The following is a 27,275-nucleotide window of genomic DNA, read 5'->3' on the forward strand; positions in this document are numbered from 1 at the left end:
GACATCTCTAAACTGCACATGCTTACATCATCCATGAATACCACAAGACTTTCATAAAGAATTTGAGGTTACAGGATAGCTGTATCCACTCTAAATATTCCACTATGTGGAATGATTGGTTAGAATATTGGATGAAATTAATTAAGGGGGGGGGGAGCAGCAGTTGACAACCTTGCCATGTTTTTGTTTTATTTATAGATAAAGCCCTAAAAGAAGTCATTGAACGCATTCTGCAAACAACTTACTTTGATAGTACCCACAACCATCAAAATGGATTGTGTGAAGAGGAGGAGATATCGCCTGCACCTGCAGTGGAGGATCCTGTTGTAGAAACTGGTAAATTCAAAATGCTTATTATTATGCATGTTTATTTAGAAAAGACCCATATTAGGAGTTAACAAATAATTGTATATAATTGCTTCTCGAGCTTTCCTATTCCAGCTTTCATTCATATTATATTTTTAGTTGTAGTTAATAGTTAATTGTTGGGGGTGTGCCACAGAAAAAGAGTAGACCTAGCTATATCTATGTTATGAAATTTCATTTCTGTGCTTCCTCCTGCTCCTGTAGAACCCCTATAGAGCCAGTTCGTTGTAGTGGTTAGGAGTGCGGACTTCTAATCTGGCTTGCCAGGCTTGATTCTGCACTCCCCCACATGCAGCCAGCTGGGTGACCTTGGGCTCGCCATGGCACTGAAAAAGCTGTTCTGACTGAGCAATGATATCAGAGCTCTGTCAGCCTCACCCACCTCACAGGGTGTCTGTTGTGGGGAGAGGAAAGGGAAGGCGACTGTAAGCCGCTTTGAGCTTCCTTCATGTAGAAAAAAGTGGCATATAAAAACCAACTCTTGTTCTTCTTGTGTGAAATTTGTAGCTTAGTTAGCAGTTGTTACAAAGACCAACTTACATAAAAGGCTATTAGGTATAAATTCTGAATTCTTAACTCATTTCCTTAGACATGTGATTTATGGTTGCAAAGGAGGACAATCAGAATATGTACTAAATATAAGGATAAGAATTGCCAACTCTGTAACCACCTGCTGGCTTTCAATTTGAACCATTGCAACTACAATTGCTTGAGAACCTACTTCACTTACAAACATATATTAATGTTAAATTTAGTTTACAGTTCTTAAGTCGTGTCCAGATGATGTTACAGCTGTGCTTCCAAGACTGTTGAGCAAATTGGGATGTACTTTTCACATTCTAAAATATGGAAGGGAATACACTTGCAATACGTAATATGAATTTAATACAGTTTGCCTAAAAAGGTCTGTTCTCTTTGTAGAGCCAGAGCCAACAGAAGAATACACTGAACCGAGTGAAGTTGAATCAACAGAGGTATTGTTGAGTGGAAAGATTGTAGTCACCTTTTAAAAATGAATGCTGCTGTCTTACTGTTGTACTCTCTTACTTTTATTTTAGTATGTAAACAGACAGTTCATGGCAGAGACTCAGTTCAGCAGTAGTGAGAAGGAACAGGTAGATGAGTGGACAGTTGAAACTGTTGAGGTAAGGTGTTCTGTACACTGTAGGTAAAGTTGCCATTTCATTCCCTTGTCATGACTGGTATTCAGCTATAATCTAATCAGGTTTATGATGTAGCTAGTGTGAGCAGAACTTCATAGAATAAATAATAGTCAAAAGTTAGTCTGTTATTCAGGAATATAGATTCAAACAAGATAATCCTTATAGTGAAAATGGAAGGATTTTAATATTAGCTCATAAGGTAACTTTTTCAATAGGAGTTTGTATTTAGGCATACAGTTGCTGATAGCTATTGAAGCTTTTCTGTATTCTTCCATAGACAACAGACAATCTGCTTGCTCTTCAGATATTTTTTTGTACAAGTATATATGTTTTTAAAAGAATAGTATATAAGGGACACAGAGAATTAAGGAGGGGCTGCATAGCAAATTATATATATCAAAAATCATGTTATCAAATATATAACAGGAAATGTTTTCTCTCCAGTATTCCCTTCATAATAATCCTCAAAACATCATCTACAAAATACAACACTTCTTACTTCAGGCAGTTTAAATTTCTAAATTCATAACCAATATGTTTTACAGCTATATTGATTTCATCATTAATTAATACTCCATATGTCTTCTTTTCTACATATTTGCTACAACTTTCAATATACCCAGTTTATAAAAAAGCATATTTTTTCTCACATTAAAAATTGGGATTTCTGCAATGTAATACATTTCTATGTGTTACATTTTTATATAATTTTAAACTGTGTCTAATTCTAGATTTACTTCATGCTTGCATAATAAACAACCCATCTCTCCTCAAACTGAAATTAATCCACTTCTCAAATAAGTTGTTAATTTTGTGCATTACTGCATAGTCAGCAAATTTATTCCCGATTCATTTAAACTCGAACAAACATCTAATTTCCATTTTGCTATGTAGATGATTCTAGCTGTTGTCAACATATATTCGCATAAAACATTCAAAACCTTTGGTAATATATTTGGCGATATCCCTAATAACATATTCTTAGCTTCCGTAGAGAATTTAAATTCTAATGTGCATTTCCCCATGTATTTCTTCCCAATATAATTTTGCTTTTTTACAAGTTGCTACATCTGATAAAAGATCTATATTTTGACATTTCTAATATTTTCCTTTATAATGTTTTGTCTACTTTTTGAATGTTATTTGGAATAACATACCACCTGAAAAAAGTTTTGTAACAATTTTCTCTTTCCTCCTGACTGGCTGTAAATTTCTTTTTCTTGTGGCTGTTCCGGTTGATGTATGGGTATTTGCTCTCTCAAATTCTGCATCGATTTAATATATTTTTTCACTGCTTTTTCTGTTTCTAGCTGAAGTAATTACATATATCCACTGTACTAAATGATCTTTTTGCTTTGTAATCAGGGGTTCGAATGTATTCATCTCTTTTAAAGCTCCATCTTTCATGTTGATGATCTTTAATCTTGCTTTTGATTGGTAATATAGTAGCCCATTGAATATTAATTCTTTTGTCTCTAATATCTTGCCTGGACGAGTTTTCCCCAAGCATTTACCATATTGCCGTACTTCTAAGAAATCATTTTTATTTCTTGAATATTTACCCTGATGAGCCTTTATAATTCGTGCCTCTATAGCTGAAATAAACAATAGAAGTGATGGGACATCCCTGGCATCTTCCTGTTTTGAACATAATTGTTTCTGTTAGTTTTCCATTTATTAAGATCTTTTCCTGTTGCTCTTCAGATTATTTTGATGTATCCATTTAGGCCGATAAGAGCTTTTTTGAGTGTGTATGAGCTTTTATCAGGTTAACTTAAAATAGGAACTAACATTTGTCTACTGTTGAAGAGAAGGTGCAAGTATCATCCTGCTCGAGCAGTTTTATTTATTTATTTATCATACTTCTATACCGCCCTCCCCAGAGGCTCAGGGCGGTTTACATTATAACAGAGAACCATACATAAAACAGTCTAGTCTTTTTGTTCTGCCCACTTTGTCAGTAGTTTTGGCAGTGGAATTACAGTGTTGGCATAAACACTCCTAAAAGCTGAAAGCATTTGACATGTAGTTTCAAGGCTGTTCCTTTTGAACTTTGGTTATTTCTCCTTAAGAAATTCTGACACTTAATAGTTAATCATGAGGTTGCATGGTAGTCTTGCATATATGTGAAAGTATAGGAAGAACTATATATTTTAAATTCTGATTATTGAGAACAGTGGAATTACATTTGAATCAAGTCAAGCTCTATGGACTATAAATACAAATTATATTCCAAACGTAATATTATCTGTGCCTTTTATTTGTGCTATACAATGTGTGTTCTAGTCCTCTGCGTCTTGAAATGCTAATTTTGGATTTATTGGTGTTCTATAATTTAATTGTACAGATTGGAGGTAGTATGTAGTCATAATGATTCCCTGAAAATCTTAACCTTATATGTCTTGGCTTAATGCATGTAGTAAACAGACAGGATGCATGTCTTTAGATGCTAAATAATTTGAAATAGCCTAATAACCACAGCTAAATTTGGCTTGAATCTTAAGCCTTGTCATCTGCAACAGACAGTGAGGGTCGCAATGGAAGCAATGCTTAAGATCCAAACCACTGAAAGGAAGCCATGAGAATTTGCTCCTATAGAATGGCTGACTGCTTCATATTTACTAAATTAGTATTGCTCTTAGCTCAAAGAGCACTGTTCATATTGTTACCGGTAAAGTAATAGTAAAAGTAACTGGGGAAGGAATGCTTAAAAGTATATCAATAGGTTTATGTACCAAGGAGTGCCAGATCAATAAGCCTTATCATATGAGTTATTGTTGTTGCAGTGTTTAAGGGGGCCCACCCACCCAAAAGGCTGGAGTTCTAGGAAAGTGTACAGGATGGACATGCTCATCCAAGCAGTATTGGAGAGAAAATATAGACTTATTTGCCAAACTTGTTGGGGTAAATTCTCTTTTGATCATTGTTATGAACTGACTCAGGTGTGTGAGCACCCCCTCCCCCAACTTTGAGATAAACCACTGTGCTGGTATTGGATTTCCAGGTTTCTGTATCTTGGACTCTTAGTGACTTTTACCTCTCACTTATTTCTGTCTTTAGCTAAGCTTAAGTGTTAGCACTTTTAAATTAATCTCAACTTTTAACTTGAAATCAATCTTCTGTTCCTTCTTTCTAGTTTTAGGTAATTTTAAAGAGAGGGTTGCCAAAATCGTTGGATTTGGGGTGTTTAATATTATTGCAAGACGTTACATTATATATTTTGCAGATTTGGTGGTTTGATCATAATAATGGACCAGTACTAAACCTTCCGATGGACTCATGTTTTGACCTCTTCTGATGTCATCTGATGTAGGTAGTAAATTCACTCCAGCAACAACCACAGACTACATCTCCTCCAGTTCCAGATCCCCATACGCTTTCTACTGTGGCCCAAGCAGATCCTCTTGTTAGAAGACAACGAGTACAGGACCTTATGGCACAAATGCAAGGCCCCTACAACTTCATGCAGGTATGTAGTTTCTTCACAGATATGCAGTGGGCTGGATCCAAATCGGCACTAACTAGCGAGAGGTAGTTCTATTATTGCATAGAAGAAGGGTGCTGTGTTTTCTGTGGATGTCCAGCTTCAACCTGCTGTCTTTCATGCTGCACCTCATTCTGTTAATAATACTAATCTTTATTTTTATAGTCCACCCTTTCCAATAGACTCAGGGTGGGTCTCAGCATATTAAAACATACAATTATATAATGAATATTATGTAATTATTAATGTATGTGTGAGTATGTGTGTATGTATACACAAACACACATTAGTCCTAAAGCCTGTTATGCCCAGGGATGCAATGGGTGCTAGCAGGGAGAGCCCATGACGTTTGCGTAGTCGCTCTACCTGTCTGGGGTGTGCGTGACGTTTGTGGTAGGGGCCGGGCTGCCATGCAAGCTGGTGGGCGGCCAGCATGTCGGGCTGGGCAGCTTGGCGTGGTCCACTGTCCTCCATGGCCAGGGAGTGTCTGACCGCAAGGCTGTGAGTGTGCCTCGCGGCTGGCTCCAGGGAACGATGCTCCATGGGTTGGCCCAGTCCTTATGCACACAGCTTCGCTCGGTGCACCCAAATTGGCCCGTGCAGCTGGAAGCAGTTTCCGGATACCCGGACGGGTCCCAGACACCGCTCCACCTGTAGTGGCTCTGCCAAAATATTAGAGCCACTAATGGTTAAAGATGTATGCGTATATATGTGTGTATATATGTATAAATAATTTAAAAACCACTTCTTAAAGTATCAGTTGAGGCTTTCTCATGAGTCTTTTTTGGGGAAGCACAGGAAGGCCAGTTTGGTGTAGCGGTTAGGACTTCTAATCTGGCATGCCAGGTTCGATTCTGCGCTCCCCCACATGCAACCAGCTGGGTGACCTTGGGCTCGCCACAGCACTGATAAAGCTGTTCTGACAGAGCAGTAATATCAGGGCTCTCTCAGCCTCACACACCCCACAGGGTGTCTGTTGTGGGGAGAGGAATGGGAAGACGACTGTAAGCCGCTTTGAGCCTCCTTCGGGTAGGGAAAAGCAGCATATAAAAAACCAACTCTTCTTCAAGGCAGAGTAAAGAAAGGTCTGTTTCTTAACATCAGTCCATCACATAGACCCATTATGCACGAGGGGAATAACGCACATTCGGGATGGAATGGCGGCGACTAAAATCACCGATAACGCACGGAGCTGACTGCAACCGGCCGCAGCTTCGGTGCATGCCACCGAAAAAGCCGTGTCAGTGAAACGCGGAAGAAAGCGCAGCTTCCGGGTGACCGGGGCGCAACCAGAAGTGGCGCCCGGATCGCCACATGCATAATCAGTTACTCTGGGTTTTGCCGCCGCCGCGCCCCGCCCCGTGCATAACCGGTGTGCGTTGCGTCTTCCCCCTCCGCGTTTTCCATGTGACCCGAAATCGCCATTTCGGCGGCCGTGCATAACGGGCCATAGAAAAAACAGAAAAGGTTTTTTTTTTTTTTATGATCTCACCTTTCCATTTGATTTCAGTCAGAATTGAGCACCTGGCTAGTTATAGTACTGTGGAAAGGACTTCTAGTGTAACATGCTTGAGTTTTATCTTAATTATATCTAGGACTCCATGCTGGAATTTGACAACCAGGCGCTCGATCCTGCTATTGTTTCAGCCCAGCCTATGAATCCAGCACAAAACTTGGACATGCCACAGATGGTTTGCCCTCCAGGTTTGTAATGGTAAATTGTACCTAGTTAGAGTATGGCAACAGTTCAGTTAATTCATATATGCCAAATTACTACATTTTCAGAAAGCTAAATCTGGTGATGGTAAATATGTATTTAGATTTTTTCTGATTGATTTAGCTTGTGTTTTTCATGAAAAGTGATGGTAGAAGTATCTGTAATATAGTGCATTAGTACATGATGTGGTGGCTATGCTGTTTGACTAGGACCTGGAAGACGCAGGTTGGGATTGTCACTTGGGTTGGGTGCTTCAGCACCCAAAGCAGCCATTCGCTCAACCAGCGCCGCGGGGTGGGGAAGGGGAGGCTCGGGCGTACACATGCAGGCGTGGAGCTCTGTGCATGTGTGTGTCCACCTGCCAGTCCTCCGACGCTTGCCCCTCCCCCCCCCATGCAGCGCAGCGCTGGCTGCATCGGGAGTGAACAGCCACTTTGGGCGCTGAAGCGCCCAACCCTAATTGTCACTCTCCCATGAAAGCTTGCTGGCAGACTTTGGGCCACTGAGCTTCATGTACCTTATAGCATAGTGGTTATTAGGATGCAGTGGACTACAGGAGAAAGATGTAAGCTGCTTTGGTCCTCATTGGGGAGAGAAAAAACAGAATATACGTAAAAGAAATAATCTTGTCATTGCATTATCAAGTAAACTACTAGACTGAGGTATTGTTCATAATCTGAGAAATGGCTTTGCCACTGTAATAGTTTAGGACTATTTATTAACGACTAGTTTTGAAGAGCGTGATAGCTTATCTTGCTACTGTTGAGTTAAAAATTAGTGTATGTTATTCTCATGTAATAATCTACAGCAGAACGATGTTAGAATTTAGCATATGAAAGAGTAGTAGTTAATGACATACAAACCCTTAATTAGACAAATATTATTGTATTTCCAGTTCATAGTGAATCCAGACTTGCCCAGCCTACTCAGGTTCCTGTGCAGCCTGAAGCATCGCAGGTAAGAAAAGTACCTTGCATACTATGTCTGTGTATGTATGTGCACGTATACGGGTGTGCGTTGTAAATCTTAAACATAGGGGCAATACCTTAAATCTAGTGTTTTTTGATGAGTTGAGTTCTTGAATACCAGATGAAACTTAATTTTAGTCTTTCACATTCTTTTCATAGAAAATGTATGCAAAGTCATTGATTGATATTATAAGATCTGCTTTTTGAAGATCACATTCTTATTATCTTCAGGTACTCCTACAGGGAAGTAAAATAATTAAGGACACAATTATAGAGAGCGCCTTGTGGGGGAGATTAGCAAATTTTCTGTTTATATGTTGACCGTCAGAATATGAGGTCTTGATATCTGTTATGAAACAGATCTGAGTAGGGTGTCACATGATTACCACACAGTCTTTACAAACCAACAGTATTGATCAGTATACCAGTTCTTGGGAATAGTTTTTTCCTGCATTCTGTTCAAGATGGAAATTAATATGCATTTCTTTCTAGTCAAATCAAATGAAGACTAAGGCCTGCTTCATATAAGCACTACCCATATGGGTGGCCACTTGCAACATAATTTGTGGATGGAGTTCCATGTGGTAGGCCCAGGCAAATTTTAATGGCATTATTACATAACAATGATAATATTAGATGTCCTTGCATGCTTGCTGAACTTGTAGTCCATATTCCAGTTTGCCCTGCCTGTCTTTTTGGTAAATACTTCGTAACATTGTGTCTAGCAACATAGGCAAATAGTTACATTAGAAACACAGGGTTTTCTCTGCTTGTTCTAAGACTTAAAAACATTTTTTTTAAGAAACCCTCTGACATATGTTTGAAACTGCCCTGTACTACCAGTTACCTTCTCATTGTATTCCCTCAGCTATTTCTGCTGTAGCAGTAATTTAAATACTTTACTGATCTAAAAAATTATGCTCAGATTAGGGATTCAGATAAATTAAGAGATTAATCTATAAAGGATTAAGAAAAGATGGAATAGGAAAGTTTGCTCATTGATTTGTTTTACAAAGTTGATGCAAATTTAAGGAATTCACTAAATTATATACTAGTCAATTAATTTCCCTTGAATTCGTTATTGAGCTTCAGCTTGGTTCAGGCATCACATATTGGGAGTCGGAACTGTGCTTTAGGAGTGCATGTGTTCAACACTGAGAGCCAGCTTGGTGTAGTGGTTAGGAGTGTGGACTTCTAATCTGGTGAGCCAGGTTTGATTCTGCGCTCCCCCACGTGCAACCAGCTGGGTGACCTTGGGCTCGCCACAGCACTGATAAAGCTGTTCTGACGGAGCAGTAATATCAGGTCTCTCTCAGCCTCGCCTACCTCACAGGGTGTTTGTTGTGGGGAGAGGAAAGGGAAGGTGACTGTAAGCCGCTTCGAGACTCCTTCAGGTGGAGAAAAGCGGCATATAAGAACCAACTCTTCTTCTTGTCTTATGTGAGCTGTGCAGTCATGCATATAAATAAACAATTTGTCCATTTTGTATGGTTCTACTGTTTTTGATAAAGGGGAAAATTGCACACATTGTGTATCTTGTGCAGTCTTGTAAGCTTGTTTCACTAGTTCATGCAGACTGTTGTGTGTGATAATGTGCAAACATGCTCTCCATGCCGGTCCTACCCCATCACATAAATAACATTGTTCTGAGTCCGGATGTCAGAACCAGCTTTAGATATTGGTAATCCTGTTACAGATTACCTAGCTATTATTTTATTTAAGATTTACAGTAGTTACTCCAATATGATACGAGGTTTTTTTTTGGTGTGTTATCAAAAAAGGCGTGTTTGTGGGAGGTGGGGTGGTCAGTTTTTATTCATGCAAAGCATGCAACAACATAAAACTGATAAAATACAATTAAAAAAACAATAAGACAATGCAGGCTGAACAAACTAAAACAGCAGCAAAAATCATTAGTAATTTAAAACAGTAATAAGTAAAAACAGTGGTAAAGAAGCAGACAGCATAAAAGGCAGGTGGGAGATACAATTCATTTGTTACCGAAAGATTTTGTTGTGGGGAGGTGAACAAATACTGCTCCAGTAAGGGGATTCAGTTCAAACAAAAAATGACTTTTTAAATCTGGATTTCATAAAACTGTTGAAATATGACTTTTGTGTTTTTGTACTTGAAGAAATTACTACATAGTTCTCAATCCCACTCATTCAGTGTTTCTAACAATGATTAAATTAATGCTGAAGATTGTTGCTAGCATAGATGTTCACAAAGCCTCATGAATTCATATAGAGGATTTACCCAGAGGTCCTGGCAGGAGTTTCTGCTAAATCTTAAAACTTTGACAGGTCCCTTTGGTTTCTTCCACAAGTGAGGGATATACAGCATCCCAGCCCATGTATCAACCTTCTCATTCAACAGAGCAGCGGCCTCAGAAAGAATCAATTGACCAGATTCAGGCAAGTTATGAGACTTCAGTTTGTTTGGCAGGGGTGCACATACTGCATTTCCACACTTATAGGTGAAGGTAATGTGTGACCCTCTAGTGGAAAAACTAGGATATTTTGACTCCAGGTCTCATTTGCTTGGTCATTTTGCTGGAGTATATGTGTATTTAAATGTGTTTTTGTCTCCTGATATTATACACTCTTTTTGTTAGAAGCATTTATTTCAGAAATATACATTTAAGTTTGTACACAGCTAATCAGAGGATGAGGAGATAAAATTGATGTATATTTGATAGGAAGGACATTTTAGATACCGTGACCTCCTCAAGATCTTATTTTCCCCACATTAATTTGAGCTTCAAAGGTAATGGGGAAAGAGATTTACAGTAATTCTTCCCCATGGTGTAGAACAATAAATGTGTATTAGAAGCCATGGAGTCTGTTGTTGCTTTGGGAACCTTTGCTGAGTGTTTGCCTCAACTTGATAATATAGCAATCCTTGATATTACTAACATTGGTCTCAATTTATTTGTCAGGCTTCCATAACTTTAAATGCAGACCAGACACCAACAACATCACCGCTTCCAGCTGCATCCCAGCCCCAGGTATTCCAGGCTGCCACTAGCAAACCTTTGCATAGCAGTGGAATCAATGTCAATGCAGCTCCATTCCAGTCCATGCAGACAGTAAGTATACAACTAATATTGACCATGCACTTGAGAGGGCAAATGTTTCAGGATGTTTCAACATCCTGAAAAAGCAATGATTAATTGTGCTATGAGTAAATTTACAAGGCACTTAATCTTTCATGAGTTCCTTAAGAGTCTTTCATACAAAAGAATATACTGTGAATGTATGATAGGGTCCCATTTATTTTTCATGTAGGTATTTAACATGAATGCACCTGTTCCTCCTGTGAATGAGCCAGAAACCTTAAAGCAACAAACCCAGTACCAGACCAGTTACAGCCAGTCTTTCTCCAGTCAGCCTCATCAAGTAGAGCAATCAGAACTTCAGCAAGAACAGCAGCTCCAGACAGGTACACCTGTAAAATATGAAGCCTCTAAATGTTTAGTTCTAAAAAACAATTTTCAAAAAAATGTAGATCAAATATAAATGATGGCTAAGAACTTCATTTTGAATAAAAAAATTACCAGATGCATGGTGAGAACAAGCAATTTACAATTTTTATTTTAAAGAAAAGTATAAATCGGAAAATGCTGTTCTTTTCCTAATCAGTCAGTGTTGAAATTATTTACCCCCCCCCTCCCGTTGGTAAATAAAAAGTAATTTAGAGTAACACTATTAAATATGTCAGTGTTATGTTGAAGCTAAGCCCTATGCAGTTTAGAGAACATTCTGCCATGTTTAGGTAATTCAGACTGCCATGTTGGATTTAATTATGTAAACAATCTTTCTTTAGATAGGTAAACATTTACTGTCCTACTTGGTGGCTCTTAAGCAGAGTATATTGGTGAGTTAGCTTGATATTCTTTGAATCTTTAGGAAACTGCAGTTATAAATACCAATCATGTACTTTTTGGTTATTTCATTTTAGTGGTTGGCACCTACCATGGTTCCCCGGACCAGTCCCATCAAGTGGCAGGTAACCACCAGCAGCCTCCACAACAGAATACTGGGTTCCCACGTAACAGTCAGCCTTATTATAACAGCCGGGGAGTGTCTCGTGGTGGATCACGCGGCACTCGAGGCTTAATGAATGGATACAGGGGACCAGCCAATGGGTTTAGAGGTAAAAACTTAAAAACCTTTTGAGACTAATTCTGAATGTTTTTCAGAAATGCAAAATGTCCAGAAGCCTAAGCAATATATTGGCATGCTTTATTTTTTTTAGAAATTTATAGCAGTATGGTCTAAGCTTGTGCTGCATTTACTCTGCTGTGGTTTTTAATGAGTAAAGAAGAGGGGAAAGGTCTAGTAAAGGATGCAAAGGAACTAACAATGTTGTTTCAGTAGAGGTTAACTTAATGTAGTGTGTAACTCCCACATTTACAACCTGCTAAACAGCTGCATCTTTTTTCAGGGTTTGTTGCTTCCTTGATTTACAAAAGCAAGTCTTTATTTTATTCAGATTATGACATTTTGTGGAATTGTTATTTTTGGTGCCTCCTATTCTTAAACTACTTGAAAAATAATAGCTTTGCTAAATGCAAATATACAGTGTGAAAGCAGAGTGAAAACCTTCAGCAGTATTGATATTGAATGGCATACAGGAGCCAGGGGAAGTTTAAATACGTGTCCACTAATTTTGTATAAAAGAGGATTGTGTGGCGCAAAACCAGAAACACTTTTAACTTCCTGCCATCCTGTACTGCATCATGAAGGCTTAACATACTCCATATGTGAGGAATGTTGCTATGGGTGCCATGGATATAAAAAGTTTACTGGCAAATGAACCACCTAAGTGCTGCAGTTTTCCCCTAATCTGTGATGTGACATGGATTATTTTTGTAATATTGAATGCTTTTCCTTTATTGAATATTTCTAGTCTGTTGAATATATTCAAATGTCTCTCATGAGGTGTACAATACTTTTCAGTAAGGTTTTTTCATCCTGATTTTTAGGAGGGTATGATGGCTACCGCGCTTCATTTTCCAACACTCCAAATAGTGGCTACACACAGGCACAATTCAATGCTCCTCGAGACTATTCCAACTACCAGCGGGTAAGTTGACTGAACTGCAAGAAAAACTTCACTATTGGAATAAAGGTTTTTATGAGAGTGTTCATTCTGATTTTTTGGGGTTGTTTGTTTTTTACAGTTTATGAATTTCTTAAGTATGTTTAATTTTGTAAAGAATTAATATCCTGAATGTAGTAGTAATAAAAATAATTTGTGTAAATTTAACACTTTCAGTAGTCAAAGCTTTTCAGGCAGATTATCTTACATTCCAATATTGAAGATGGCCAATCTTGGGTACTTAAAAAATGGTGACTGAAATTGTGAAAATGCCAAATAGATGCTTCTTTAAGCAGAAAAGTGTGAAATCTTTTTTAAAAAATCAAAAATAAAACAGTTCTTTCTTTAAAAGGCAAAAATGGTAAAAGGAATGTGTGTAGTTTTAAGGAATAGTTTCTCCTAGTAGCTATTACTTAGGCAGCCATAGTACTACAGGCTAGATTTATGTGAGGGAAAAGGCAGGGGGTGAAAGGGCAGGGCCCTTTCCAGGCCTATTTTTTTGCCTTTGAGGAAGGACTGATCAGTTGCCAGTGCCAACTGGAAATCTTGTGCTGAAGTCTGAGGAAGGCAAAGGGTGGGGGGGGGGGGGAGGGAGAGGCCTCAACTAGATATTGTGCCCAGTGTATTTGAGAGACCGCCTCCCTGCCTATACCCCCAAAAGAGCCCTACGTTCCGCCACCTCCAACTGGCTGTGGATCCCTGGTCCAAAGAAGCACAATGGACCTCAACCAGGCCCAGAGCTGTCTTGGTCCTGGCCCTCACCTGGTGGAACGAGTTCCCTGAGGAGATCAGAACCCTGCCCGAACTTCCACAGTTCCGCAGGGCCTGCAAGAGGGAGCTCTTCCACCAGGCATTCACTTGAGGCTGACTGATGTAGAATAGCTGCTGAACCCCCAGACTGAAAGAACCAACCCATGAAAGAATCAACCCCCAATGTTACTGTTAATTGTTATTTATACTGTGGTTTTGCAATGTTTTGATGCCTTATTTGAAAGTTGATGTTACATACTGTTGTTACTATATATCGTTCCATGTAATTTGTATTATATACTGTTCAATGTAAACCACCCAGAGCTGCAAAGAAATGGGCGGTATAGAAATCTAAACAAATAAAATAAAAATAAATAGAGAAGGTGACCAGATTTTAATATTGGTAAAGCGGGACACCATTGACCGGGGGAGTTCTTGATTAAAAATTTGGTCTATATGGAGCAATGAAACATTTCACAGAACGCATAGAATGCAAAAATAGTATTGTAAAATATGTTTAAAATTTCAACATAAGTACAATTTGCCAGCTACCCCCAGATGCCCCTCCAAAAGTGGGACAATGTGGTCACTTTACATGGAGTCCACCCTCCAAAGTCATCATTTTCTCCAAAGGGACAGATCTATATGTCTAGAATTCATCTGTAATTCTAGGAGATCTCCAGATCCTATCTGGAGGTTGGAAACCCTAGGCCTGTAAGCAACCTCTGATGACTTGTTACCACCTGACTAGAATTACTCAACTAGGCCTGCCTGCCTGCTAGTTCAACAGCAGCCACCCTGTGAAAGTCAATGTGGTTGTAGCAGTTAGAGCTTTAGAGCTGGGAGACCCAGATTTGCATTCCAGTATTCTTTGAAATCTCAGGGGGTGATTTTGGACCTTTTGAACAGATTAAAAAGAGGAGAGGAGAACAATGTAAGCTGCTTTCGTCTCCACTGTGGAGAAGGGTAGGCTACAAGTGAAGTAAATAAAAATAAATACAGCTGAAGATGAGAGGCAGATAAAAGGTAGGGTGATGAATGGCTGAGAAGAGGAGAATGAGACATGAAAGGGAAGAGACTATAGGGGTTGCCTAAGGCAGTGGAAGAGGAAATAGTTTTGGGGAGGGGAACACAGGAAATTGAAGTGTCACCCCACAAGTCCTTGAGGGCTCTTACCCATGCAGGGTGGCATGGCCTAGCAGCTGGCACCACACAATTAGGACACAATTAGTTTTTCTATGTTAGACGTTGCCATGACAGTGGGGGTGCTTAAGACAAAAGGTAGATAAAGGTAGGGTGGGTGATAGGTGGGAAGGAGATTGGGTTGTCACCTCCAGGTTAGGAAATTTCTAGAGATTTGGGAGGGGGAACCTGGGGAGGGACTTCAGAAGGGTATAATGCCCCGGTGCATAGAGGGGTAACGATATAGCATCTATCATCTGTGCTCCCTCTCCTCACCCCTCAGTTAGTTGTTAGTGCGGGTGTTGGGAGCTGAATACCGCCATGTTCTGGTTTTCTAGTTTGTAGTTCTGTTTGTTGTGTATTTATGTCTAGAGGGTACTAATGGGTTTTATTTGGACTGATTGTAATCTGCCACAAGCCAGTCTCAAGAGTGGCGGGTAATAAATAAATGGAATAAATAAATAAAATAATTGATCCCACCATCCAAAGTAAACAGTTCATCCATGGAAGCTAGGTTTGCTAACCTACAGGTAAGGGGCTGGACATCACAGCTGCTCTCCAGATGGCAAAAAAAATTCCCTTGGAGAAAATGGTTTGAAGGTGGATTCTGTGGCATTATAACTTCAAACCAAATTTATTTGCAGTCATAGACCAAAGATAAAAGTACTTCAACAGGGTCAATGTATCCAATGTTGTGATCATTTCCCTCCCCAAACCCCACCCTCCCAAGGCTTCTCCAAATCTCCAAGAATCTCCCATCCTGAAACTGATTGTGGAACTGGTTTCTGTGGTTGGGAGATCTGTTATGATTCCAGGACACTTCAGGTCCTAACTGGAGATTGTAAGAGAAAAGGGGAAACACACACAGTACAGAAACCACAATAAAAAGAACTATTCCTCGTGGGCTTTTTTCTTTGCAGAGAAAAAAACTCTTGTTAACAAATAACTCAAGCCGATTCCTGACATCAGTGTTTATTTATTCAGCACAAACTCCTGTTGGTGCTGGTAGCAAACAATAAAGAAGGCAATAAAGCAATAACAATTCAACATTCAGCCAGTTTTAATCCAGAAGAAATAATTTTCAACTTGTTTTTTTAAAGCCCGCAACTTAAACAGCTCAGATGTAGAATATAGTCTGTTGCAAAGGCTGAGATTGAGAATCCTGGAAGGAGGGAAGGAAAAAAGGGGAGACGATGGGGTTTTTTTTAAAGGGAAGGAGGAAAGCAGATGCCTCCTACAGTTCATTGTAGGTTCCCAATTGTTGTATTATAATCCTTAACAGGAGATCACGTTTGCCTGGATAGCCTAGGCTGGCCTGGTCTCTTCAGATTTGGAAGTCAAGCAGAGTTGGCTCTGGCTAGTATTAGGATGGAAGGCCTCCAAGGCATACCAGGGTCGTGATCCGGAGGCAGGCAATGGTAAACTTACCTCTAAACATCTCTTGCCTTAAAAACCCCGTGGGGTTGGTATAAATCTGCTGAGACTTGATGGCACTTTCCACCACCAGGGTAAATTAGTACTGTTACTTCCATACGAGGAGGGTGGGGAGTGAAGTTGAGTATTTCTGTACTCTAGTCTGCTTTATTACATGCAGTTATGTCTGATCACTTGCTGGGATCTCAAAAGCCCTGTTTGACTGTGCATGACCTTTCCATTAAACTAAATGTTTGCCACAGCATCCTCACATGTTTTCAAATACTAGTCTGGAGTAGGACTTTGTCTGCCATTTAGGGGCAGCTAGAGCAGGGAGAATATGGTTGGAAGAAGGAACTGTGGAACACCACATGTTGACTTTTGGATCCTAGGCCAGGGGGTGATGTATGGTACTTTAAAAGTATTAAAAATAATCCTTTAAAACAACTGTGCTAAACAAATATTTGGTCTTCTGATTTATTTCAGGATGGATATCAACAGAATTTTAAGCGTGGCTCTGGACAAAGTGGTCCTCGGGGAGCCCCTCGAGGTAATATTCAAATGATGAATTTCTGATATGCATCTGGAGAAATTCTAGAGAGTTGCAGACTGAAGGGAACATTCTATATTTCATTTCAAGTACTTTTAAATTTCCAAGCCATTTGTTGGAAGCTGCTAATTAACTTTTGAGCTGTGTATGGAATAAATTTGCCTGCTGAGCTTTATATTTAAGGCTACTTGGCTATTTTGTACTCTTCACACAAATATTGGAAAATGTAAGCTTACCCAGTTAGGCGTGCACTTATGCCGGTAAAATGGTTTGGCAGGCTCTTATCCCCTTTTAAGCCCCAATAATTGCTGCATTTGTATCTTACTGTTGCTACTTGAGTTTTAATAAAGATGCTGTGTTACTTGTAGCCTTCGTGGAGTTCTGTTTTTGTATGTGTGTGTGTATGGTACATAAATTTTGCTGCATTTTTATATTTTTTCTTTTTTATCTGGTGTGCCAGTACTTCAGTGCTAAATAAAGCAGTGGGCTTGACCTAGTCTTGGGCAGGGTGTAGCACCTGCTCACAGGAGTCAGTGTGGCACAGAGGAAGGTTTGGAGGGGTGATAAAGGAGGCAGTGCTCTTCATGCTGTCCAAGCAAGGTGGGGAACTCCATATGCAGATCCAGTGCTATTGGGTTAAGCTTATTATCTCTAGTGGTTCATCTGTTTATTTTCAACTCTTAATGAGTTCAGTAAACGGTTGGATCTCAGACCACATAGTGGAAATTTGGTTGCCACAACTTATTTTTTTAAAGCTGCAGAGAGCAGCAGGGAGTTACAGGAATTTCTGATAACTTTCAGTATCGTGAAGCTGCATTCTGGAACATCACTGGAAGTTGGTCTGATAAAAAACTAATTTAGAGTCCAGTGGCACCTTTAAGATGAAAAGATTTTTACTCAAGGTATGGGATTTAGTGTGCACACACGTTGCCTCAAATACAACTGTATCTGAGGAAGTGTGTGCACATGAAAGCTCATACCTTGAATATAAATTTGTTGGTCTTAAAGGCGCCACTGGACTCTAAAGTAGTTTTGCTGCTTCAGATCAAAACAGCTACCCACGTGTCTGATAAAGGATTGCCTTTTGTTCTTCTCTGGAACTTGTCCAGCAACATCTGTGTTGACTGGAGGTAGATGCCCCCTGGCATACACGCTGGATACAAGGCTGGTTCTTTGTCAAAGCAACCATGCCTATGATTTAGGTAGCAGTTACGGAGAAGGGATGAGCATGACTTAATGCCCGTCACTACATCTTCAATCCACCCAGGCACAAGGGCTCAGTTTGCTCCTCATGTGTCTGGTCCGGTACAACAGTTGTTTGCTCCCCTCTTCTCATTTGTTTGCTGGCTCATGACATTTCACTGGTAGAGGCTGCTGGAAGAAGGTGTGTCTACTGTTGGAATATACTAACAGTTATATCTGGTAAAGTTATGCATAAAACTCTGATTTGCTAACTGCATTTCAATATGTGGTTGAATAATTTTTGAAAGCATTGCCTTGCGCTTATTGCTAGCAGTAAAATAGCTAGTATTTGGCATGCAATTTTCTTATTGTTTATGTATACAACATCTGTCTTCCTCTGATTGAAAGAATAGCTATCAGATCGCTCTGTATTATCTCTTGTCATGAGACAAATATACTGGGGGAGAGAGCCATTCTAAATACCAAATGATCCCATTTGATAAAAAAATAAAATGCTATTTTTATGTTCTAGGTCGTGGAGGGCCCCCAAGACCCAACAGAGGGATGCCTCAAATGAATGCTCAGCAAGTGAATTAAACTAATTCACAGGATTACATTTAAACGCCAAAAACATACTGGCCAGTGTACCATACATGTTACCAGAAGAGTTATCTCTTTGTTCTCCTTTCTAGGAAGTTCATAGTAAAGGGATTATTTTCATGGCCCATAAAGACAGGACTACAGTTGTCAACTTTATATTACCTGGATATGGAAAGACACGACGTTTACTCTGCATGTTCTAGTCTAAGCGTCATTTGGAGCCTTGCACAGGAGCTTCAGAATTTTTATCCTTGCTCTGATTAAAAGCAAAATTAGCAGTTTCAGGGTAGTGAAAATCTCAGTTAACAGGCAGAAATGACCAATAATTGACTCAGTTGGTGTTCTCTAGTGGTGCAGCAAATGTGGATAACCTCTACAAATCCCTAATTGGTGTATTTAAACTTTGACAAAAGAACAATCAGAGAAGCGAAGTGTGAGTTGATAGCAACTACATTTCATCTTTTGTTTTTTTGGGTTTTTTTGCTATACTGAAGCACTGAACACTTACAATGCCTCTACCATAATTAAATAAGAGATCCTGATGAACAGTGTATTCCCACCCTTAGTAGCAGCATTTTCTTAGGAGGCCTGTCTTGCTGCGGCAGAGGGATGCATCTTGTTTGGCCTTACTGTTGATAGAATTCTGCAAACCTAAAATTAGGCTTTGATTGGCACTTTAAAATTTTCTGTCAGAAATAGAAGATGTAATCTGGATTGCTGCCTCTATTTCCAATGTGAAGTGTTATCCTAAACACATTTCTTGGATAGCAATGACACTTGTAAGGATTGGTATTCTTTATCTTTCCTTATGACTTGCACATTGTCTGTCGCTAATACTTGATCTTGCTGTATTATCACCTAAATAACTTATGCAGGTACTGATGAACATTAATGGATATTCATAACACTTTTGATCACATGTTCTTTCCTTTCTGCTTTCTGAAAGTTTTAAGAAATCTCAAATCCCTGCTGCTGCCCTTTTAAATTGCTCTCTGTTGAAAAGCACCAGTATGTGTTTGGGTTGGTTTTCCCTTTTAAGGAAACTACATCCAGCAGTTAAAGATCTAAGCAAGATAAATAAAACTTGTTTATTAAAAAAAAAATGTATTCTTTTAACATACCTTCAGTGACTGATGCAAGCTGAGTAGTGAAATAGACTTCAGAGCATTTTCTCCAAAACTGTAAAGGATCTTACATTCCTAAGAGTATTCGGGTTGATAGATAGCAACAACTCACTGAATCCTTAGATATCTACCAAGGAGACTGTCACCCATTTCCATGTGGTGCTGATTGCTAGTCATCTGTGTGGGGCACTCAGAACTGTGTCTATGGCAGGTGATTGGGTACAGCAGTCTAGCCCAGATAATTTCCTACTGTTTCTGAGCAAGTCGTATGCATAATATCTTTGCTGGATTGAAGAGATGGCCATTTTCCTTCAGAATAATTTCAGCTCCACAAGAACTGTTAATTGCATTGGGAAATGAGAACAACTAATTCATCACTTAGTTTACCAGGCAATGTGTTCATTGTTCTTAAGGAAGTTAGAACATCTTTGCCTGACAACATAGCATTTGAATATGAAAGAGCTTCAGTGTGACTCAATGATTATGTAAATACCTCTGAGGATATGTTGTACCTTGTATGGCAAGTTACACATAAGTTTTTATTAGAAAATGTCAGCCATCGGATTTAAAAGCCTACAACTGTTAGGTTGGATACAAACCTGGAATTGGCAAAAATAAAGTCTTTTGTGTCTTCTAGCACCCCCCCCCCAAAAAAAAAAAAAAAAAACTGGTGCTTGGATTGAAGGACCTTTTAAGACTGTGCCATGTGACAAAGGAGATATCTGACAAAATACCCTCTTTTACATGCAGGATTCCTTAGACTTATTTTCTTCAAAGGTCTCCCATACCTTAGTGGCTTTATGGTGGTCTCCTCTTAGCTTCTGTTTGTGGGATGTTTGATCCAACCCATAGAAGTGTAAATTAGGGTTGTATATTCAATCCAAAAATACTTTTATGCTGAGGCATCGCCAGTTGTGAGCGGGAGAAGCTGTGACAAGTATAAATTATGCAAATAACATTTGTGATTGCTTTTCATAATCTAGCCATGCAACACATTGAAGTCCTACCACAAAATTAGCACTGTTATTCTCAGGCTGCAAATCTCTGGCAACTCAAAATTCTGTGTTGTCAGGAAACGTTTCAGGCATTGTTTGGAAAGTGTTATATGGGAACTACTGGGTTTATCTTCATGATTATTCCAGGTGACATTGTGACGTCCCTTCTGTGTCTTGTGCTTACGCAAAAAGAATTTAAAAAACGAATAGGGCTCATCTTTAAATTTAGGCATTGTTCTCTTTATATTGACTGAGCCAGAGCCCTATTCTTTTCCTGCTATGCCTTACATTCATCAGGCAATGACAATTGTGACTGGGAAAGGCTTGTCAAACCTTCAGAACTTGGAGAAAAGCTAAATAATTCTGATTCAGTCCCAGCAAATTCTAGGCAATGAATGACTGCCTTTATTTGCGTAGGTCAGTCAGGTACTTAAGCGTCCTGTCTGCGACCAAGACCAACACTTACCTGGTTCAGGAGTATCCAAGGCTTGATTCATCTTTTCAGTATTCAGAGGTTTAAGGATTCTTTTCTTTGAGGTTATAGTGTCCAAACTGATAGTATATAGAATTCAGAGAATTTGTTTTAATTTAGCTAATCTACTGCCATTCCTAACAGTATTTTTGGTAATAGTACTCATAGAGAGATTGTGAATCATGCAACAAAAGTACCTTATTTGTACCACCCACTGTAAAATTGCTGCCTACATTAATAGTGGTCTATTTGCAGATCATGTACATTTTTTTGAAGCATTCTCACACATGAAGCTGAATTTCCTCCTAATTTTACATCTGAATGTTTTAAAGTGGAGCAAAATGTGTATGAGAGATAGTGTTTATTGAAAATATAGACTTACAGTAGCGTTATAGAATGATTTAGGGGAAAGCTGATTTGAATCCTGTGTGTGTAAACTTTTAGGTATCAGTTATGTGCAGATTCTAGGTCTGCACTGAGGTATGTAAGTGCACCTCCTGGCTTTTTAAAATTGCAGTTCCTGGAAAAGATGACTTACAAAAACTGCTTATGATAATTTTTCTCCTGGCAAATTTAGAATCTGACATTGTGGATGTACATTTAGGATTACTTTTTAATCATCAGTTACTTAAAATATAGTTAGTGTCAATATGATCATTCAGACACCCTGCTGCCCTTTTCTCTGCAGTGTTTGGCTGTTGAATACTTTGTTAAAATGTCCCTTGTTCACTCAAGTGTGTTGACCATTCTTGTTTCTACCACAGCTATACAAAATTTAAACACATCTTGGTATTTTTCTAATGGTGATGCCATTGTAATCTAGTTCACTTTCCCATCCACGAAGTTACCTTTGCTGCTGGATTAAAGAGTTATTTTTAACTACTGTACAAATCTAAAGAGTATAATTACCTTTGGCATTTCCAAGAATTTTACTTCATTTTATAACTGCGCATTGCATCTGAAAGAAAAAGGGTGCTTACAGAAATACTTCCTGTACATTAAAAATTGAGTAAGTAAAACTTGTGGGTATTGCATTAATGTGAACTGATGGCTTGTATGTTGTTAGAATTGGTCAAAGCTAAACCTGTAATATGTATCTATGCAAATATTGTGGATTTTTGAAATTACACATCTGAGGTTAGTGATTATTTTGGCAATTCCTGGCAGAAATTGAAATTGGTGCCTATGCTGTTGTATTCTGGATTTGAAAGACTGCATATCAGGTTGGTGAATCATTTGATTGCCTTTTACTTCTCCAGTCCAACGGTGGAATTTCTTTTGTAGTTTGTGTGTGGCAAAAGCTTGGGAATTGGAATGCTTATTAAATAATGAAGTTTAAATTATTAGAAGCGTTATTTCTATATGGCTGTTATCACCAGTGATAACTTCTACATTGAATAAAAGGTCCAGTGGCACCTTTTAGACTAGCACATTTTATTCAAGGTATGTGTGTACGTCAAAGCTCATAGCTTGAATAAAAATATGTTGGTCTTAAAGGTGCCACTGGACACTAAATTTGTTCTGCTGCTACAGACCAACACAGCTACTCACTTGAATCTTTCTATGTGCCTTTTCCAAACAAGTTTCTGCCAGTAAATAATTCAAAAATTGTTATTTGGAAGCAGGACCTAGAATTAGATGGCAGAATGATTCTTAGGAGACACCCCCAAGTAACTGTTTTACTTGCATAATTCTGCATTTTATCCTCAAATTATCCTGTGAGGTAGGCGACGTTAAGTGTGTAGTGATTTAGCAAACTTCCATAGCAGAGTGGTGATTTGTAATCCTAATACATTTTATATTGGTATCTGGCATAATTCTGAAACATCCTCCAGCAAGATAGATGTATCATTATACATTATATGGCAAAAAGTAATTTCTGAATTTGAATAAAATGGGATTGCCAGATAGATTTTTAGGGAACTGGAAAATGTATTTAAATTTATAAACTCTCAAAATGGTTCTGTGTGCGTGGAACTTTGATCAGAATATACATTTATACCTTTGAACTCTTCCCAAGTACACTTTCCAACACTCCCACCCACCTAGTTAGGCTAAAAGGATTCAGGTCTCGATTTCTACTCATCTGAAGAAAGGGAGCCTTCTCGAAAGCTTGTATTTGGAAACTTGGGTCTCAAGGACTACTGAACCCCAATTTAACATTTATTGTGTCACATACCTACGAAAAATCTGTACTTTGTCCAGAATGCAGTTGTGCTTTACAGCATGATTCTAAGCAATATTCAAGTAGACCCCAAATGAATACTTGAGTTAGGAATGTTATTATGTTGAACGTTACTGTTAAAAACAGTAGCGTTTGACCGGAAGTAAGAGGGACTCTATTCCCCGTAGTCATAGTCTGCATGAAACAAACCAGGGGTTAACCAAGTTTATCCAGAGCTCATTTATTTGATGCATATAGCGTGTGAAAAGGTTTATGTGAATACCCTCTTTCCCCGTTTCTGTTGTGCGTAACTTTTACATACGTCTCTTGTGGATGTTCCATTCTGTGCCTCTGGTAAAGTGAGTTCTGGCCCGCGGAAGCTCACGGACGAATAAATTATGTGAGCCTGCGAGTGCCTCTGGACGTTTAGAAGCTCCCCCTAATAATGCATGGCGTCGTACAACTACAAGAGCGGTCGGAACTCGGGGCGGGGGGAGAGAACGTCTGATTCAACTGCAATCCTCAATACGGTGGCCGGGAAGTCCACTTAGATGCGCGTAAGCCTACCGAACAGGGCTCTTTCCAAGCTAGCGTGAGGGGGGGGGGCAGCAGCTCCTCCTCTTCCTGCCTGAGGTCATGGTAGGAAAGGCCCCTCCGGAGAGTGACTGGCGCTTTTGCCTGAAGCGGGGAGAGAACTGCCCTGGCATCAGCTGGGTCGCTGCTTTCTTTCCGGCAGTTTGAAGGCTGTCCCGGGGTCCTTCCTTTCTGCCGCGCAGCCCACGTGGGAAGCTGGTCTTCAACTGGCTGGGCTCTGCCTCCGCCTCGCCGGCTGCCCGGGATTAAAAGGAAGAAGGAGGAAGAGGTAAGGGAGGAGCGCGCTGGGCCCCCCGAGTCAGGTTGATGGCTCCGAGCCAGGCTTGCCGGGGAGTCGGCCGCAGCGTTCCGTGGGCATGCATCTGAGGGAAATGTGTACGGCTTCTCAGCCTCGGGGATCGAGCCACGTGCAGGTCCTTTTCCTGCTGCCCTCGTTTCTCTTAATGCTTTTCCTTCCGCCCCCATACCGGAAGCATGGCCAGATGCTTTCGCAGCAATTGGACATTTCAACTAAGGCGGCATGCATCGCTCTCTCGCTCCCCTGGTCATTCTTTGGACATTCATTATAACATTTCCAGATTCCCAATGAAAATTGCAAGTTGTAAAAGCAAATTCAAAAGAGGATGGCAGAATTGATTTCCACATGCGCATATTCTTGATTGCTGCATGCATGCGGCAATCCTGCGCTTCCGGCTACACGAACAATTAGTGGATTTATTACTGAATAAAATGCGCAAAACTCATATTAGTAGCGCAGAACTAAAGCTGAGAGCATTAGAGCTTATCTAGTACGGTTTTATTCCCCCCCCCCCCCATGCAAACAGTGCTAGCTTCATAACAACCTTGTGAAATCCGAGAGAGAAGATGAGCACTGTGAGCTTCATGCCAAGTGCGGATTAGAACTCGGGTGCCTCCCTAAATCTAGGTAGGCATCCTATCTGTTGAATTGCCCAGACTGCCTTGCTGCAGTATTGATTGTGGGCCATTTCTCCGTTCTTAAGCATGTAGTACCTTTGAATACAGGATATGAAATTAATGTGATTTGGAGGTTAAAAAGTGAAACCTGCAACCCAAAGAACATTAACTAGGAAGTGAACTCAATGGCATTTACTTCTGCATGCATGTGTTTAGGTTGGTACTATTAGGAAGCTGTGACCTTAGAAGGTACAGAGACACAGCTTAATAGCTTTCTTTGCTGCTATGATGATGGTGGTGTGTGATATTTCCCAGGCTGGGTATAACAGATTAGATTTGACATTTGCACCAAAGCTTTCTGTCTGATTATCAGTCCCCCTCATTTTTATTGCCCTTTTGCCTCACCATTCAGAGCACTATTTGTGTTCTTCCCTCCTCCATTTTATCCTCTTGAGGAAAGGAATGGATTCTTGATTGTTTCTGCTTGAGCTATAATCCTGAGACCCTGTTGGAGAATAATCCCTGGAAAATTTATTTCTGAGATAATACATGGTGATAGTGTAAAACAGTCACATTCAACAGAAGTCACTACTGGTATTTTTTGCAGGCAATGCTCCTGGCTGCTGTCTCTTTACCACAGTATCTAGAATGTCGGGTGAACTTGTTATGCTAACACTTTTCTTGGCACCTGCAGTACATTTGGCCAAACCCAGAAAGAAAAAAATGTACCTGGCTTCTGGATTTTGGATACCTAAAATAGAAGAACAGAATTTTTAACACAAGAAGTTTTAAAAAAATGCATTCAGAGTTTTGGTGTATGCTCCTAGTATTATACTGTAGTTATATATTTACTGTTTCTTGTGTGAGTGGCAGTGAGTTTTAATATGTTAGAATCAATGTAAGATCAAGAGTTATTTATGAGTGGCTTTTTAAAAATGCAATAAGTTATTGTGGGAGAATGTATGTTTGACTCTGCCCAATCCATTTTTACCAAATATTGTTAGCATGACTGCTGGGCAATGCTTACAATTCACAATGTTTCTATATGAGAAAGTTCACCAGCAAGTCGGGCTTTTGAATTATTCAGAGTTTGGGTTCTGTAAAGACCAGGCTGAAATCGCCTTTTTCTGTACTGGATACTTAGGGATGAGCAGCATATCTAGTCTAGACTAAGGATGAAAAGATTGAAAACCCAATTGCTACCATAATCTTTACAGTGATAATTCTATTAATGTTGTCATTCTGAAATCTTCACAGGGCTTTTTAGCTGAAAATGCAGCGCAAGAAGGTGGATAATCGCATTCGGGTTCTGATAGAGAATGGAGTAGCTGAACGGCACAGGACACTCTTTGTTGTAGTCGGGGATCATGGCAAAGACCAGGTGAAGACTAGCCATTAGGAGTAGCTTTAGAAATACTTAATGTATGCCTGCGTATTTAGTTGATGTTCTTGTGGAAACTCCTATGTCTCATTTATTGAATCTATAGCGGCATGGGCTGGAGAGGCAGCATGTGATCCTGCATCAGAAGCCATTGAGGCAGTCAGTTCCTTCTGAACTTTCTCCTCATGGTCCCTCCCTTATGGCATAATGGGTTTGTAGAAATAGTTCCGAAATGGTTCTCTATATTGTTAGTTTACACTGTATTTTCTTTATGCACTTGTAGGACAAAATATCTGGAGAAACGTTAGTAGCAAAAATAACTGCATTGCCCTTAGCTGTAATTGTCCACGGAATGATCAAGATGGGTAGCTGTGTTAGTCTGTCAGTAGCAGTAGGAAAGAGGAAGGACTAACAAAATATGTGGCAGGGTATGAGCTTTCGTGTGTCATTGCCCTATTTTGTTAGTCACCAAGATGCTATTGGACTCTTGCTCTTTTCTACTATCCACTGACTGATTAGCCCGCTTGATGCTGTAGTGTTGTGAAAACGCACTTGAGGTGAGGGGGCTACCTGGGATACTGCAGATTCTGTGGGTAAGTATGAGTCTTTAAAGTGCTTTATGGAAAACATTTATTGCTGAACCTTTAAGAGGCAATGGATTCAGCTGGTACCATCTTCAGAATTATACCATGTCGGACACGACTTTGCAACTGACAACAAATGTTTGTGTGTGTGTATACATATATACACATACACACACTCACATATCTACATGGGCTCACCCTTGGCTTTGACCCTGAAATTGCAGCTGGTACAGAATGTGGCTGCAGGGATCCTCACTGGAACATCGTGCTACACTATCTGCACTGGTTACCACTCTGCTTCCCGATCAAGTTTAAGGTTCTGGTTTTAACCTTTCAGGCTATACGCGGCCTGGGTCCGACTTATCTGCAGGACCACTTATCTGCTTATGCCCCCCACAGGGCTCTTCGCTCTGCGGGTATGAATTTACTGGTGGTCCCAGGCCCCCCAGGACATACACCTGGCCTCGACCAGGACCAGGGTGTTTTCAGACCTGGCCCCAACCTGGTGGAAGGAGCCCCCAGAAGAGCTGCGGACCCTGCAGGATTTGTCAGCTTTCCGCAGGGCCTG

At 39.9% G+C, this 27,275-nt stretch overlaps 2 protein-coding genes and 1 long non-coding RNA gene across 9 annotated transcripts in view; 2 read left to right on the forward strand and 1 right to left on the reverse strand.

The window, feature by feature from the left end:
* Positions 1–22,412, forward strand: part of CAPRIN1 (cell cycle associated protein 1) — a 47,098-nt gene extending 24,686 nt beyond the window's left edge. For 2 of the 5 annotated variants that reach the window (XM_077322130.1, XM_077322131.1), the window contains exons 7-19: positions 199–336; positions 1,288–1,340; positions 1,425–1,511; positions 4,843–4,998; positions 6,609–6,717; positions 7,626–7,687; positions 10,002–10,112; positions 10,637–10,786; positions 10,986–11,139; positions 11,659–11,853; positions 12,686–12,786; positions 16,633–16,696; positions 18,411–22,412. In XM_077322130.1, coding sequence (XP_077178245.1) covers positions 199–336; positions 1,288–1,340; positions 1,425–1,511; positions 4,843–4,998; positions 6,609–6,717; positions 7,626–7,687; positions 10,002–10,112; positions 10,637–10,786; positions 10,986–11,139; positions 11,659–11,853; positions 12,686–12,786; positions 16,633–16,696; positions 18,411–18,475 — 1,445 coding nt within the window. In that variant the 3' untranslated portion in view covers positions 18,476–22,412. The remainder of the gene's footprint in view (positions 1–198; positions 337–1,287; positions 1,341–1,424; positions 1,512–4,842; positions 4,999–6,608; positions 6,718–7,625; positions 7,688–10,001; positions 10,113–10,636; positions 10,787–10,985; positions 11,140–11,658; positions 11,854–12,685; positions 12,787–16,632; positions 16,697–18,410) is intronic. The other 3 variants (XM_077322134.1, XM_077322133.1, XM_077322132.1) reach the window with 3 other exon arrangements.
* Positions 20,395–23,823, reverse strand: LOC143830146 (uncharacterized). Its single transcript, XR_013228362.1, has 4 exons — positions 23,556–23,823; positions 21,979–22,027; positions 21,064–21,149; positions 20,395–20,530 (listed from the first exon to the last, which is right to left on the reverse strand). It is a non-coding gene; the product is annotated as an uncharacterized LOC143830146 (long non-coding RNA).
* An 89-nt stretch (positions 23,824–23,912) lies between these two features.
* The window catches only part of NAT10 (N-acetyltransferase 10), a 33,696-nt gene continuing 30,333 nt past the window's right edge, over positions 23,913–27,275 (forward strand). Inside the window, exons 1-2 of one of the 3 annotated variants that reach the window (XM_077322129.1) lie at positions 23,913–24,095; positions 26,000–26,123. In XM_077322129.1, the coding sequence (XP_077178244.1) occupies positions 26,016–26,123 (108 nt within the window). In that variant the 5' untranslated portion in view covers positions 23,913–24,095; positions 26,000–26,015. Of the gene's footprint in view, positions 24,096–24,250; positions 24,753–25,999; positions 26,124–27,275 lie in introns of those variants that run through there. The other 2 variants (XM_077322127.1, XM_077322128.1) reach the window with 2 other exon arrangements.

This window comes from Paroedura picta, chromosome 2 (assembly GCF_049243985.1).
Source record: "Paroedura picta isolate Pp20150507F chromosome 2, Ppicta_v3.0, whole genome shotgun sequence".
In the NCBI taxonomy this organism is placed as follows: Eukaryota; Metazoa; Chordata; class Lepidosauria; order Squamata; family Gekkonidae; genus Paroedura; species Paroedura picta.